The 17,676-nt window shown below is 27.8% G+C and overlaps 1 protein-coding gene across 4 annotated transcripts in view; it reads right to left on the bottom strand.

Moving 5' to 3' along the window:
• Positions 1-1,399: 1,399 nt before the first annotated feature.
• br (broad-complex core protein) overlaps positions 1,400-17,676 on the bottom strand; it is a 91,333-nt gene continuing 75,056 nt past the window's right edge. For 2 of the 4 annotated variants that reach the window (XM_089176521.1, XM_089176522.1), the window contains exon 6: positions 1,400-17,015. In XM_089176521.1, coding sequence (XP_089032647.1) covers positions 16,654-17,015 — 362 coding nt within the window. In that variant the 3' untranslated portion in view covers positions 1,400-16,653. The remainder of the gene's footprint in view (positions 17,016-17,676) is intronic. The other 2 variants (XM_089176524.1, XM_089176523.1) reach the window with 1 other exon arrangement.

The following is a 17,676-nucleotide window of genomic DNA, read 5'->3' as shown; positions in this document are numbered from 1 at the left end:
TTTCGCTGTTATTTAGATTGCCAGAGCTGGTATGGTGGAATCACCTTGTATAAAGAAAAAAAAAAAAAAGAATAAAAGTCTTTTCGCACTTCTTGATTTAACTCTTACGTTTGGATAAATTGAAATAAATGTTTCTTTTTCTTCTATAAGACGTTATACATGTTTCTTCGATTTATCGAAGAAAACTCGACTTCGAAGAATACGTGTACTCATGTAAGGTAATAAATTTCTCGTGGGACGTAACCTTACGAAATTGAAAAGTAAAAAAAAAAAAAAAGCATTTGAGAAGAAAGAAGTCTTATATAACTAACAGAAGACTATAGTTCATCTAACGTGAAAAGAAATATTCGTTGATTCTTTGTCGTACTAGGTGGATATCTTTTTTGTAACTTAAAAGCTTAGAATAAAAAAAGAAAAAGAAAAAAAAAATATTATAAATGTGTTCGAATGGTTGAATTTTTCCCTTGAGAAACGTAAAGAATTTATAGGTCAAACGTTTTCTTTTCTCATATTTGTATTTGTTTGATAAAAAAAAATATATAGCAAGCTCGTTGCTTCTCTATTATATCTCTTACGTAAACGTGTGTATATATATTCTTTTTATTTACCTCTCGTGCATATATCGAAAAAATAAATCTCGTTTTTATCGGTATTCAAACTAAACTCGTGAAAGTGATCTTTTAGAATTTTGTAAAGGATTATTTCCTACAAATGGATCGAACTACAAAAGAAGATTCATTTTTTTATTCTTTGATAAGAAAACACATTCATTCATTAAAAAAAAAAATAAAATAAAATAATAAAAAGATAAATATATAGATATATCATATAAAAGATACGTTTTTCATTGAATTTGGCAACCTGCCAGTTCTTAATTATTTTTCTTCTCCAAAAAATGATGACAGCAACAAACGATTAATACTAGAATTGAAGTGCAATAAATAATCCGATATTAAAATAGGTTACTGTTAAAAAAATTAGGAAAAAACATGGTCACCCACCGAACGATCAATCGAGAAATGTTTAATTAACATTTCAATCATAAATAAAAAGAATTTTATCTGAGAGGGATGTTAATTCAAATTTCATTTCATTTTCATTTTTTAAGGTTCAGATTGGGTTTAGGATACCGCTTACTATCGTTAAAGATTTATTTCATAATATTACACCAACTATTATTGAATTTTTATGTAATAATAATAATAATTAATAATAATAATAATAATAATAAAATAACTAAAAATAATAATAATTAATAATCAATAATTAATAATAATAATAATAATAATATCTTATCCTGTTTAAAAATGCGAATAAACACTTAATTCATAATATTCAGTTATACATATACATATACACATACATAATCATGTTGTTATATGTATATATATAATATATATAGATTTATTCATTCATTTATTTATTTATTTATCGTAATATCATATAATTAGTACAGTAATAACCTAAAAATGTGATTTGCGTTAGAAAATATGTCGACCTTGTTCATATTACACATTCACGCTCACATTCATGCGATTCACACTCTTTACATACATACACGAACACTCTTACATGCATACATCATACACGTATACATACATGCATGTGTATTTTCATATTCACTGAAATATATCATCTTTTCAAGTCTCTCTTATATTTCTATGTACTTTATATATATATATATATAATATATGTACTTGCGTGTTGCTCTTTAACGTCTCCCTTCGTCCTAACGTTTTCCCTTCGTCCTAACGTTTCGCATTATCGCGCTTTTTCTTGTCCTCTCTCTCTCTCTCTCTCTCTCTCTCTCTCTCTCTCTCTCTTTCTTCTTTCTATCTTTCTATCTTTCTCTAACATGATCATTTAATCGTGGAATGCTCGATCTCAGCAAATTCATTGACCAGTGTGCAGTTAACGTCACCCTAATTTATATCGAATAAATGTACTACAAGGGTGAGTCGTGTACTTAAGGGACAAAGAGAATTTTCCTTAAACGGAGAATACAAAGCAACCAATCAACCCCACCTAACCCATCTGCTGGTCGATCTTACGATTTATTTTTATTTATTAAAATTTTTTGTTTGTTTTGTTTCTCCATATCCTCCCTCTGTTTTCTTCTTAAAAACGACAAAAAGGTACACGTTCGCTCGCGAAAGCTAAAAAATTAATCGGTACAATTTTTTTTTTTTCCATTATCCCACGTGAAATGTTTTTTTTTTTTATATATATATATATATTTGACGGGATATTTTTTAAAAATCGTACTCGACATAGAAATCGAATTGAAGAATATGTAAATTGTATTATTTTTTTCCCTATACTTGCACGCGCACTAATAATAATTATTATTATTATTATTTATCATTATACACATTCGCGATAAGAATATTCACGATTCTGTGTGTTTTTAAAGGTGGTTGTGTCTTCGAGGTCAATAAATTGTTTTGCAAATTTATTTAGTTTATAATTATTTATGATACACGAGATGATATAATAATAACGGTGATAACGGAACAATATATATATATATATATTTATGTATATATATCTATATCTGTATTTCTGTAAAATATAATAATACGGCGACGGTTGTGTATGTGTATGTGTGTGTGTGTGTGTTGTGTGTGTGTATTCATTCAGGGATCACGTGCTGCAGTTCTTTCGATATCACGTACGAATACCAATCCTCAGCGTACGTTTCTCGAATTGTGATAATCTCGATATAATTCGAACACATTTTTTTTATTTTGCGTGTTCGAAAAGGTGAGACACATCATCATCATCATCATCATCATCATCATCATCTCGAACACCTTTATGCGTTCGAACGGAACCGATGCGCGTGATCGTGCTGTATTATATAATATAATATACCCAGACAATGCATCGACAAAATAGAAGACACGTAAGTACAACTATTGGTAGCTTAGATGATATAATATGTTTAATTTTCTTTTTTTTTTTGTTTTCGTTTTCCTTTCTTCTTTCACATTACGTTGTTTTTTACATTTTTTTTTCTTTTTTTTTAATGTTGTTTATCCATTATTTTTTCTTTTTTTTTTTTTATTGCCGAGTCTCAAACGGTTCAACTTCAAAAAGGTAGAAACGAAAGAGAGCTACTATATATTTATTATTTATTATTATTATTTTAACGAAGATTATTATATTTTTTTTTCTCTCTCTCTCCTCTCTCTCTCTCTCTCTCTATCTATTTTTCTTTCTCTTTCTTTCTTTCTTTTTCGTTTAATTTTTATCTTGTTTTCTTTTACTTTTTATTATTATTATTATTATTATTATTATTATTATTATTATTATTGTAATTATTAATATTATTATTATTATTTTTGTTTCATTTTTATATAATTCTTCACATTTTTCCGTTTTTTTTTAATTCTTTTTCCCTTTTTTCAAAGTTGCACACACCTTGCGATCTAAAACCATAGCATTTTACGGAAGTTTTGGCAGTGTTCTTTTGGCTCATTCTAACGATCGAAAGGTTTATTTTTTTTCTTTTTTTTTTCTACATCGTTATCGAAATGATATCGAACCGTGCAGCAATGTACTTTAAATTTCATTTCCTTTCCAATTTCTTTTTATATTGCATTATATGAATCGATTAATTGTTCTTACTTCTTACTACATTGGTGAAAAAATTTGAAAGAAATCATCATTGCCTTTCCTATTTAAAATTATTCAAATTAATTATTATTTCTTTTTACTTTTTATTAAATAAATATATTATATTAACCCTTATTGGTCGTCAGATTTTTATATTAATGATTATCAGTAACAATAAGTTATAAGTGGTTTCGGTAAACAAAGAAACAAAATTGTTCAGTATAATAAGAATTAACTTTCTAATAAATTATTTAAATTAATAACTTTATTCTAATAAAATAGAAGAAATATTATTATTTCTAATGAATTATTATTTATTAGAAATTGTGTATTTGTTTTAAAGGAATATTAGAAAGATATGATATAAATTATTAATTATTTAATTATTAATAACATATTTTTATTTGTAAGTCACATTCCACGTGAATTACGATCGCTAAGGGTTAATATTGTAAATAAAATGAGAATAATAAAAAAAATACTGCTCGGTTGAATATATCATGTTAACAACGACGGTCAAACTTTGTTTATCGCAGATGGCTGGATATATACATGTAGACATATATATAAGCACATATACATATATGTATACACGTGTTGCATACAACGAGTGTCTGAGAGCACGGCAATTTTGAGGTATTTGGAAAAAAACGTGCACCGCAATCGTTTCTTTTCCTTTTAGCATTTCGAACGATCAGCGGCTTGATTTATTTATAAATGACAATTTTTTCTTTTCTTTTCTTTTCTTTCTTTCCTTTCTTTCTTTCCTTTCTTTCTCTTTCTTATGATTAACAACGTGTGACTTCGTTTTATTTCGCGTACTTAAAATCTTTTTTTTTTTTTACTCTTTTTTTTCATTTATTTATTTAGTTATTTATTTATTTATTTATTTATTCATTTATTTAATTATTTACTTTATTTACTTTACTTTTACTTTTACTTTACTTTACTTTTTATTTTTTTTATTTATTTATTTATGTACTTCTTTTTTTTTTATTTTTTTTTTATTACTCTTTTATTTATTTTTTGATATCTTAACTACCGGAATCGTTTCCATCCATTTAAAATCGAAGACATGTTTTATGTATTTGTATTCGTTTTGTACTTGTACTGTTCAGCAAGGCAGCGTGTTGCACTTTGTTTTACAATTATAATTATCGTCGGGCCGTGATTGTCCACGAAAGATTTCCACAACGTCGCGAATTTTATTTTTTTTTTTTTATTTTTCAATTCTTTCATTGCTTCTGTTTTTTTTTTTCTTTTATTTATTTATTTTTTTTTTTTTCATCATCATTTTCCTTCAACTATTTCTTTCCTATCAATTTGTTGTTGTTGTTGTTGTTGTTCTAATTCATATTTCGGTCGTTTGTAAAAATGATTGATTCTGCAACGACAATTATTATTAAATCTCGCCAAAAAATTTTTTTTACGCCTTACGACAGAGAGAGCCTTTTTTAAGAGTAGTTTTTTTAATCGAAGAGAGATTTTCATTTTAATACCCGAAAATAGAACGGCTTTCTAAATTGACTTGACGTGCACGAATAAACTAAATAGATGTAATGTATTCATTTACGTTAACATAACGTAATGTAACGTAACGTATATATGTATATATGTATGTATATCTGTATGTATGTAGAAGTAAATTTATGTATTTATGTATTTATGTATGCTTCGCATAAATTCGTGCACCTAAGGCTCAACTTTTCTATTTCGTTTTGCCCGATGAGAAAAGATTTAAATTACATAGTTTATTTCTTTTGTAACATTACACGATTTTTCTATTTTATTAATTTTTTTTTTTCTTTGCGTACCTAGCCGTTCCAATAACCATAATATTGTATACACACATTATGTCAGATAGAAATAAATCATGTTGTTATTATTATTAATACCTTTCTAATCGCTTAAGGACAAGGTATAAAAATTCATTCAATTTAATAGATATCGCATCATCTATTTCGTTTTTTTTTTTTTTAATCTTTTTCCAAAAAGTCTTTTTTTTTATAAGTATTTTAGTTAAAAATATCAATTAAAATATATATATATATATATATATATATAAATAAAAAGAGGGACTTTTATATTTTTGTTTAATTCTGTAGCAACTCGTGGATCCCTTTTTTGCACGCTCGTCGGCCCCACATTACTATCTCTTAATAAATTTTTCATTTATCTCATCGTATTAATCAATATGACAAAAATAATTATATTATCATAATAAATTCTTAAAAAGGAAAATTTACTTAGTACAGATGGAAACTTATCTGAAGATATTATTCTCGATCGAGTTAATTATCAAAGCAGAATAATAATAATGAAAAAAAATAATTAGCCACGCGGATGTGCCTTGTCACCTAAACTTCACAGACGATTTATAAGAAAACAACAGAAAGTTTCAATTTTCATCAAGTGTTAAAGCGTGTACGTCACGATCTGACGAATTGCGAAGCGAATATAATAATGACGATGATAATAATGATAATATAATAATATAATATAATAATATAATAATATAATATAATATAATAATAATAATAATAATAATAATAATAATAATAATAATAATAATAATAATCATCTCCTTAACATATTCAAACATCCATTTTGCTAAAAACATTGTAACAGATTAAAAAATGAAAATAGAGAAATTAATGAGATACCTTATGAAAAATAAGCTTATATGTATTCATATATAAGTCTATAAGTATGTACAAATGGATACATATATAAATATATGTATATATATATATATCCATATGTACACATATCCATTTGTACATATTTCTTTATGTACATAAAAATGAAAACAACGTCAGTACGTCGTAAGTATAATACATACTTAATATATTTGCATTAGCAGCAATAATAATAATAATAATAAAATAATGCCAATAATAATAATAATAACTAATAATAATTAATAATAATAATAATAATAATAATAATAATAATAATAATAATAATAATAATAAAACGTAATAGTAATATAAAGAAAAAAACAAGAAGATTTCGATGAACATCGTGTAGAAAAATGTTATCTTCTAAACGAGCTTATACGATATGTTGTACAAATGAAATATGATCTGTTATACAATATAGAAAGAACGGTAATATTACACATTGTACGCAGAAATATATGAAAAAAACTTCGATACACGCATCGACAATGAATCAACTTCATCTCAATATACATCCTCAATATATCGTTGTTAACGTCAAGAGAGAGAGAAAGAGAGAGAAAGAGAGAGATAATTTTGATGAAAATGTAAAGAAATATTTTAACGAGAAAATATTATTACTTAACAATATTGTAAAAAACAAAACAAAAAAAAATGTCTAACAAAATAATAACAATTTATTTATCATCAAATTGTTCGAGCCAATTTTCTCGTCAACGAGTGTATCGATGTTGGCAAAAATTCTCTTCTTAATTTTCTAAAGTAACGTTACCCATACGTTTACATGATTTTCAAATCGTACATATATATATATATATTATAATTGCGCGTATACTTTTTGTAACTTCGCATATTCTCTTATTTTGAAAGAAAACAAAAAATTCGCGATCTCACTTCGTCGTTCGTGTTTTTTCATATTTAAACATCGTTATTCGTTAAAACGAATGAAACGTATGATAAATTATATTTTGTTTATAGTGTTTTTTTTTCTTATTTTCGTTATCCACCTTTCATACTATTTTTCAATCTGTAAAAAAAAAAAAAACATGAAAGTTTGCTACAATTTTTCTATAACCTGGACTTTTGTTACATTTTTATAAACGGTTTACAACAATCGCAAAAGATTTAAGTGTGAATTGAGTGTGGAGAGATGTGACCCATGCATATTGTAACGTTACAACAGCTAGATACGTTTCCCATTAACTTTTCACAATATTGTAACATCCTTTCATTCGTCAAATTACAATACAAAAAGTTTCAGAGTATTTTTTACACGGAAATTTTGTAATATGTCTATTTGTGTGTCTGTATAATTAGTTCGACAATTAACCATCTTCCAATAATGCTCCTCTCTCAATGCATTTCTTTTTTTTAAACACATGTTTTTGTTTTTATTATCTTTTCTCATACAATTAGATTTTATTTATCTATTTTGCTTTATTTTCTTTCTTTCTTTATTTATTTTTTTTTTTTGATGTGTTTATTTTATTTCGTCTAATCGTTCTCGCTCCTTCGGACATCATCAAAGTTATCTTCTACACAACAAACATATCAACGTTCGATGGACGAACTTTCATAAATGGTAGATGGTTTCATATATGGTAGTGGTGGTGGTAATGGTGGCAATCGCGTGACAACAGAATTTTTGTCGACATTTTCAAAATGAAATAACATGTATATATATATACATATTTGGAGATTGACTTAATCGGGATAACACATATGTTCTATTCATCATCATCATACATGTGTTTCTTTTTCGTTTGATCGATGTGATATCTATAGTTGGTCCACCGTTCAGAAAAAATGGCGTTTACCGAAGGCGCGATCTTTTTTTTATTTCTTAAGTTTATGTTTTTTTTGTTTTTTTTTTTTTTAGTTTCGATAATAAGAACGGGAAGCTTTTTCTATTTTCTTTGTTTCTTTTTTTTTGTTTCTTTTTTGCTTTTCTTTTCTACACAATATATATGGAAGAAGATCGGATTACTATTTCGTATGATATTCGTTGATACATCTAAAAGAGTGCAAAACTTTCCAATATTTTTTTTTTTCTTTTTTATGGAGAGAAAATGTAATTTAAAACATTATTTTTGTGTATTTATTTTAAAATGTTATAAGTTTAGTTTAGTTCGTTGCAAAAACCACGAGATCTGGGTTTTAGAAATTTTTTTTTTTTTTTTTTTTTTTTTACACGATTTTCTTTGTCCTTCTTCTTATTCCTCTTCGTTATTTCTTTTCTTTCTCTTTTTTTTTTTTTTATTTGTTATTCATAATTAAGATATTTTTTTTAATTTAATTGTTTTCTCTTAATCTTTCTTTTAATCTTTTTTCTTTTTCCTCTTAAATGCTACCGCATATTATATATATAATAATAAATTATCATCGACAGACCAGTTAGTAGCGATATCATCTTTCCTTTTCTATTTTCATTTTTTTGTTTGTTTGTTTGTTTTTTTTTTGTTCTCCTCTCTCCTCTTCCTCATATCCCTTAATCATGCACAATCTCTTCTTCCCATTTTGCGATAAATTTAAAAACTTTCGTAACAATTAATGTATACTTAAGGTTTTTCGTTAATATTAATTATGGCACAATATAAATATTATATTTAAAGTCTTTTTGAAGACATAATAAAAATAAATCTAAGTAGTCTTTCATCTATATACGACTTTTTTTCACTTTTTTTTTTATTTTATTTTATTTTATTTTATTTTACTTTACTTTATTTTATATTTTATTTTATTTTATTTTAATCAATATCTTGTTAATTACATTCCTAAGCCTTTTTCGGATTCGGACATACGCAGCATCCCCCTCAACCTCCTTTCGTTTGCTCTCCCTTTTAATTATTTTCCATTTTCACCCTGCCCTTTCTCAAAACTTTGACGACTTTCTCCTTCCCCCCTTTTTTGGAAAATTGATATTTTTCATTTTCTACTTGTTTATTTCGTTTTATTTTCCTCGTTTTTTTTTTTTTTTAAATCTTTTTTTTTCATTTTTTTCTTTTATATATATATATATTTATCCACACACCGAAGAGTTTTCATACCGAGAATAATTAATTAATTTTCTTAACGTTCTTTAGACCCTCGTGGTTTTTTTCGTACCTTGGACGTCAAAGTGTTCAATTTATTTATTTTTACACGTATCTGTGTTCCACAACTTTTTCATGAGATCATCGGTAATTATATAATATATATTACATATATATATGTAAAGTGCAACACACCGAAGAAGAAAGTGGAATAATATAATCGAGCATTCAAAAGAAATGATGCAGCGAGACTTGAAAATTGAAAAAGTACAATAAAATTAATTTTTTTCATTTTATGTGTAAGTAAATAAACAATTGTTTCGTTCTCCTCCGTATCGCAAAAGATAATGTAGAAGGGTTGTTTTTTTTTTTTTTTTAATTAGCAAAAACATTTCCAAGGTGGCTGCCAACCGGGTCCAAGAAGTTTTCATTTCTTTTTTCTTTTTTTTTTTAACAATTTCTCGATGCTCTTTGGTAATTCAATATCACATGAACAAGAAAAAACTTGAAACCAATCAAAAAAAAGAAACAAAAAAACACAATCCTAATCAGTCGATTTTCCCTAACGATAGGAATTAATTAAAAAATTGCGAAAATAAGTTAAAATTAAATTTGATTCCCTTAATTTAAGAAACTGACGTTTTTAAAAATTATCAAAATCAGCCTTTTTTTTTATATATATATATATAGAAAGTAAATTCGCGTATCAAAGTATCCTTTTTTTTTTCTTTCTTTTACTTCTTTTTCTCTCTCTCTCTCTCTCTCTCTCTCTCTTTCTCTCACTCACTCTCTTTCTTTATCTCTCGCTTCATGTAAGAAATAAAACAATTTGCTCTTTTAGCTGCCGCATCGAATAATGCAATATAATATGTAATATGTAATAAATATTATTAATCTTCGATTGTGTACGAGAGGAGAATGATAATCATAATTAATTACACTCGTACAATAATTATTTATATTTTGTTTTCAGCATCGATTGCATTCATCAAATGGAAAAAACTAAAACATTGCATAAAATTGAACAAAGTTTCATTCATATACCTATGTTGTGTTATTATTATTATATACTTAATTATTATACCAAAAATTTATTTCCAAAAAAGAAGAAAAAGAAAGTTTCGGCACATAACGTAAAAGACGGTTTTATCCTTAACAAAATACAACAAAACAAAACAAAAAGAAAAGAAAAGATCGTGTGTGTGTGTGTGTGTGTGAGTTCACAATATCAAATCAAAAAAAAAAAACTCTGTGAGAGAGTTAAACGCGAAAACACACAGAGAGAATATTTCCCATTTCTTTTTTCAACGTACGAGCAAAATTGTTTTCTTTTTTTTTATTTTTTTTTCAAGTAAAATAATCTCACTCGTACCATTTTTTTGCTTTTTTTTTTTAATATTATTCTTCCTTACAATAATATAACGAACATCTTAGCAAAAAAAAAAAAAAAAACTTATGCTTCTCTTTAGCACTCGATTTGTTTTTTATCAACGACATTTTCACTTTCACATACTACACATATTTTCTTTTATCGCACCTCGCTAAATTTTCGTTTACAAATACTCCTCCTCCATCGATCTTTACATCGGAAACACCACCTTTCTCTTAATTATACATATATATATGTATATATTATGTATATACATATATATTAATATGTACACGCATATACGATATATAGAATGCAAATAAAAATAGATTAGTTTAAAATATTTTGCTTTAATTCTCGATTCGTCGTCCCCCCACCCCTATTACCCCCTACCCCTTCTCGAGCGCGCACCCTTATTATAATATATAAGAGATGAAAATTCATGCATATTCAAGATTCGAAGATCATTTTTCTTTTTTTTTCTCTTCTTCGTCTTCTTCTTCTTCTTCTTCTTTTTTGTTTCTTTTTAATTAATTTAAAATTTTTGTTTCCCCTTCTATAATGATATTTATCATATAATAATAATAATAATAATAATAATAATAATAATAATAATAATAATAATAATAATAATAATAATAATAATGATAATAATAATAATCGTGTTTTTATTCTTTTAAAACCCTATTATATTATATCGATTAGAAAGTAGTAATAATAATTGATTAATATTCGTTTTCTCGATAGAAGATATGCCCCGTGTAAAAGACCTTTTAAAAGTTTTTTCTTTTTTTTTTTTTTTATCGTTTGGAAGGTGTTGGCACGTCAGAAAAAAGATTTTGTTTCTTCGTTTTATTATTATTATAATTATTTTTTTTTTGTTTTGAAGCTTTCACTTTTTCACATATTTCTTTTCGCTTTTTTTTTTGTTTCCTTAATTTTAATACCGTATTTAACACATACTTGTTCAAGTACCCTGAAGAGATATGTTATTATATCCTATATAAAAAGACTTTTATTTTATTATACCAATTCTAATAATAATAATAATAATAATAATAATAATAATAATAATAATAATAATAATAAATTTGCACGAGCGATGGTTTGATAAATAATATCGTAGTCGTCGTCCCCCCCCCAACCCCTTCTCACAATCTTTTTTTCCTTATTTTGATTAAAAAGTAAGAAAGAATTAGATGAATAATAAAAGAAAGACTTTGGTTTCAATTTATTAGATAGAAATAATTTAAGCAACGAATTAAAATAAAAAGAAAAAAGAAAGAAAAGAAAAACAAATAGAATAACAGACAGTCAAATTCACTTTGGCATCGTACTATCGAATCGTACAATAAATCTCTGGGCCGAGACTTCAAGTCTTTTAGAAACGACTTAATGTTTTTTTTTCCCCCCTAATCATATTAATATAGTTTAAATATTAATCATTCTTTTTATTTTTTTCTACTTACGAAAAATAGTCTAATTATATATAAATATATATATAGTCACAATAAAATTTTCGTTTCCGATTATTATTTACAAAAAAAAAGAAAAAAAAAATTACCTTAGTTTAAGTTTTCTTTTTTTCGCACACGCTACTTTTTTTTTTTTTTACTGGGACGAATCTTTCGATATTTTTTTTTTTTTTTTTTAAACATTTTCGTTCGATTACCAACCACCATCGCTCTGCGGCCTAGTAAAAAATAATTTATTTTTACTCGAAAATAATTAATAGAAATAAAAAATAAAAAAAAAGAGAAAAACTAAACGAAGACAGACAGAGAGAGAGAGAGAGAGAGAGAGAGAGAGAGAAAGTACAACGAAAAAAAAAAAAACAAATTCAAAACAATACAAAAAAAACACCTCTCGATATAGATTAGTCTCATCTCGGCTTTTACAATTAATTTACACGACACTGAACATCGACATAATTCCGTATACTTTTTATTTTTTTTTTCTTCTTATTACTCCCTGCCTCCTTTTACCACCCTCTCCTTTAACTCCCTCCCCCTCCCAGAAGGTTTCATATTAATTCCTACTATCCTTTCTAATATAAGTCAACCGAAGAACATCACAGAATTTCTCGATATTATTAATAACCAATTATAATATTATTGATCTTATATACCTTTTCTTTTTTTTTTTTTTTGTTATTTTTAATTATTATTTTCCTTATATAAATAATACACCGGCAATCATAATGTGGAATATCACGTGAGACACATGTGTATAATATAATTATATTTTTTTTTTTCTTCATTCGTTCTCTCATTCATTTCTTCTTCTTTTAACGTTTTTTTTTCTTTTTACCCATGCAATGATAATTAAAATCGATTTTCATCATCCTCCGATATCACAGAATCTCAAGAGTTCCCAGAAATGACTAGGTTCATTTTCACTAATAAATTTCGTGCTTCTTTTGTTTCTCAGGTTTTGGAGTTTTCGAAAAAAAAAAAAAAGAACTGGCTTTTTCCTTTATGCATTTTTATCTTTTTTTTAAATATATTATTTTACTCCGAAACTAGAAAAAGAAGTAAAATGATATTAAATATATATATATATATATATATAAGAATAAAAACCAAAAAAAAAATTAAAACAAAGAAAAGAAAAATAAATTTAATTAAAAAAAAATAAAAATAAAAAAAAACTACGACGTTTTAAGCCTTTCATCACCCCACAGCTTTTAATCCACATTATGCTTTGACCATGCACTAAGGAGATTTTATCTCTAAAATGTATACACCAAATTTGTTTTTTGTTTTTTGTTTTTTTTTTTTTAAAATCGCTCTGAAGAGTCGCCTAGAATCTAAAAAGTCGTATATATTATCCACAGTATACTTCACGTTTCAAAGATATGTTTGAAAAATTCGTTCTTCTTCGTTAAATTTAATTTTTGTGCAATCGTCAATAAACTCGAGAAGACGAAACTAATTTCTACCTATATATTTTCATCATAATAATCAATCTCGTCACACACATGTCCCCGTTTATGCTACGGGAAACAATGCCCCCTATTTTAATATGTTACACGTAGACGTAATTTCTCTTAATTTGTTTCTTTTTTATTTCTTTTTTTTATTTTTATTTTTTATTTTCTCGATAATTTGTACTTGCTCGTTTTTTTTAGTCATAAAATGGCATTTTCCTTTTATTTTTTTTTTTCTCTTATTTTTATCATCTTTTTTTTTTGTTCTTCTTCTTCTTATTATTTCTCTTATGCTAAAAACATCAATTCTTTTCTTTTTTTTTTTTTTTGTATTATTATTATTATTTTTTATTCTTCCTATGCTGAGTTACAGACCTGAATATGTTGCGATGAACAACTTTTAGGGTTCCTTTTTTAAATTGTACGTTCGTTAGTTAATGGATGTATTAATTAAAGATTTTAACAACAGGGCAGTGTTTGATTGTCTCGCACTTGTTTTTTTTTTTTCGTTTCACCATCGAGTATCATCGTAAACCCCGTTTCCGGCCGCCTAAAAGTCCGGATTTATATAAACTTTTTTCAAATGAACTTTATTCTTCGGACTTATCGAATTATTATAATTCAGATAATTCGAACGATCGAGTAACAAAACACGACGAAGAGAGAGAAGAAAGGAAGGAAGGAAGGAAGGAAGGAAGGATGGAAAGAAGAAAGGATATATATATATATATATATAACAAGTCAATTATTTTCTTTCCGCGTACCGTACCGTTCCAAAATAATGAATATTCGCGTTGTTTGAAAAGAAATCTCTGAGAGAGATTGGATATTCTACTATTATAACACGATTTTCTGTTACAAGAAAATATATTGCACATTCGCCAATAAAAATCAACGATAAAGATATATATCGGATTGATGATAATAAAATAATCGGATAATTGGAAAACGCGAGAGCCGTCACTGCCCTGCCTTTTACCTGCCTATATAATTAGTCTGCTTACTTGCTTGCCTACCTGCCTGCCTGCGATCTGTCTTAAGTCAAACTACTTCGTTTTTATAAAACCTGAACAAGAGAATAATATTATCGTTATCATCAAATATTATCGTACGAATAAAATATGTTTATGTATGTATGTATGTGCATGTATGTATGTGTATCTGTATGTATATATACAGCTCAAAATATCATTTTTAAAGAGCTAAAAATATAGTTTTGCAATTTGCACGCGGAACCTGTACAACACGCGCGTTGTTTGTTTGTTTGTTTATTTTTTTCTTCTTAAAAGTCCATAATATACTTGACAAATCTCTCCTGCTACTTTAATAATTATTTCCCGAAGCAACAAGCCCCATTATGTTGTTATTTTTCTTTTAGATTTACTCCTGCCTACCTACCCATATTCTTTTTCATGGACTCCTCCTACTTACTACTCAAACCCACCCCCTCGTCAATTTTGTTTCTGCCAATTCGATATTACGATAAGACGGTGTCTCTAATAATAGATTTTCCTCATCTAGTATAATCGAATTTCTTTCTCATTTTATTAGGCCGTAAGATCTTAGCGGTATTCCTTTTTGTCAAGGCGCGCGGACGACTTCTCACGGCTTTCATCAATGTATATATATATATATATACGAAACGTTTTAATAATGCGCGATTTACCCCTTATACACAACTTGTACACGCGTGTACATACACACTTTCTGCTATAGCATATATCTATACACACATTTAGACATAATAATACACGAGGAGTAAGTTTCCCTTTATCTTATTATTTTCCTTATCCCTTTTTTTCTCACGAGAGTCGAAGACGCGCAAAGGGCTTTTTGCTTCCCTTTTTTATTTTGTTTTTGTTTGAGCATTAACACGCCTTATTTTAATCATTTTTATATACAACATAAACACGTGTGTGTGTGTGTGTTAGTGTGTTTTGTGTCTCCGTCTCTCCTTTTACTTATCATCCTTATATTCACTTTTATTATTTTTTATTACTTTCTCACTCTCACTCTCATTCTCATTCTTATTTTCATTCTCATTCTCATTCTCATTCTCATTCGCATTCTCTCACTCGATGATGATGCCCCGATCCCCCTCTCCTCTCGAGAGATCATTCCAACGCGCAAACAGACGAATAATGTAACACCACCTTTGTCGTATACGAAAACAATATGGAGAAAGCGTTCGGAACACGTACGAAAGGAGAGGGTTGATATACTCGAGAAACACGTGCTTTCCCCCTCCCCCTTTTTTTTAAGATCAACAACACTACTGATCATATCATCTCTTGCCACCGGCCTGTGCCCTTTTTTTTTTTTTCTTATCGTTGGAATGTTTCGATCGTTTTGCACACGAGATTATCTCTAAGTTATCTTTCCTCCTCTCTTTCTTTCTCACTCTTTCTTTCTTCCTTACTTTCCTTCTCAATTATAAAAAAAAAAAAAAACGAAGAAAAATTAATAATATTCGTAATATAACATTTTTCGAAGAACACAAAAAAGAGCAGACGACGGGGGTGAGTAGATTCTCCAATGATAAATTTATCGTTTTGCTTTTTTTTTTCATCAGTCGATTCTTCGTTCTTCTTTGGATTTGTCGCAGTCTTCAGGATGTAGATGGACAAAATTTGGAGAAGATAATGAATATAAGGGATTAGGAGGTGGTGATGATGGTACGGCACGTTGCTGTCTATGACGATGATAATAACGATGATGATGATAATGATGACGGTAATGATGATAATGATGATAATGATAATATTGATGATATTGATGATAATAATGATGTTGACGATGGTGTCGATTAGATGAAAGATTTTGAGGAGGTAGAAGTAGAGAATGATCTAAAGGATAAGAAAAATTAGGATCAGGTGGATTAGGAGAATGAAGAGAAGGAGGAGGAGGAGTAGTAGGAGGAGTAGTAGGAGGAGGAGGATGATCATCAAGATTAGATGAAAGTAACCGGCGGCGTGAGACAACAACAGGAGCTTGTTGATGATCTATTATTAAATTCGGCCATTTTCATTGCGGCTGTTGCTGCAACTGTTGATGTGCCTGTTGCATGCTACCTAAGACGTTCTTCATGGCTGATGTCTTGAGTAGCCTCTTCAACATGCCGCTCGAGCCGCGATGCTGAAGACTCTTGTGCGTCGTAAGTGAATTTTTCGTTCGATAACGACGATTGCAGAACTCGCAAACAAATAGGGTGTCCGTTTGTTCGTGTTTGTCTTGAAAATGACGCTTCAGGGAGTAATAGCAGGAGAAGGTGCGACGGCAGTACGGGCATTCCTGAGGCTCATTTATACCCCCCGCTGTCGGCGGTGGTATCCGGTACATGGCAGAGGGAGGCGTAGTCGCTGCCGGATGCATCCCATTGCCCGTACCTGCAAAATCGTCCGTCATCGTTTTATTAAATTATATTTGATATCACGTAACAAATGTATTGTCATCGATAGGATGAAATATCTTTTTTCTTTTTTCTTTTTTTTTTACTTTCTTTCTTTTTTTGCAATTTCACCTCTTTATCCTAAAAGACAAGACAACATTTTTTATTTTATTTTATTAAATTTTTTGTTTGTTGTTCCCTAATAGCACAAAATATTGAAAAATATTGAATACATGTGTATTTAATATTAAAAAGACATTAAATCTTTTTTTAATATTAAGTACACATGTATTCAATATTTTTCAATATTTTGTGCTACTACAGTTGTTTATTCTAATTATTTTCCTATAGAAGATCCGTTTTTCTATCGAACGTTCGGCTTATCGACTAACGAAAAGAAGAAAGAAATAATAGAAGACAGAGAAAGAGAAATATATAGAGATAGAAAGAAACTCTCTTGAACGTTCGATAGAATTCGGATATTTCATTCTATGATTGGTTGATTGATAAGAAACCATCTCTCGAAATGACCACCTCCTCGGCTCCTGTATTCGCGTGATTCTCGAGATTAATTGACCGAATCACCAAAAATGTAATTAATTGTGTCTATGTGTATGTGTATGTGTGTCTCGTAATATTCGAGTAGTCGAGAGTGATAA

The sequence above is a fragment of the Polistes dominula genome, unplaced genomic scaffold, assembly GCF_049000335.1.
Source record: "Polistes dominula isolate Pdom_NZ unplaced genomic scaffold, Pdom_raw_medaka contig_25, whole genome shotgun sequence".
Classification (NCBI taxonomy): domain Eukaryota; kingdom Metazoa; phylum Arthropoda; class Insecta; order Hymenoptera; family Vespidae; genus Polistes; species Polistes dominula.
Note: the sequence above shows the minus strand (reverse complement) of the source record. Positions and strands in the feature narration are given on the sequence as shown.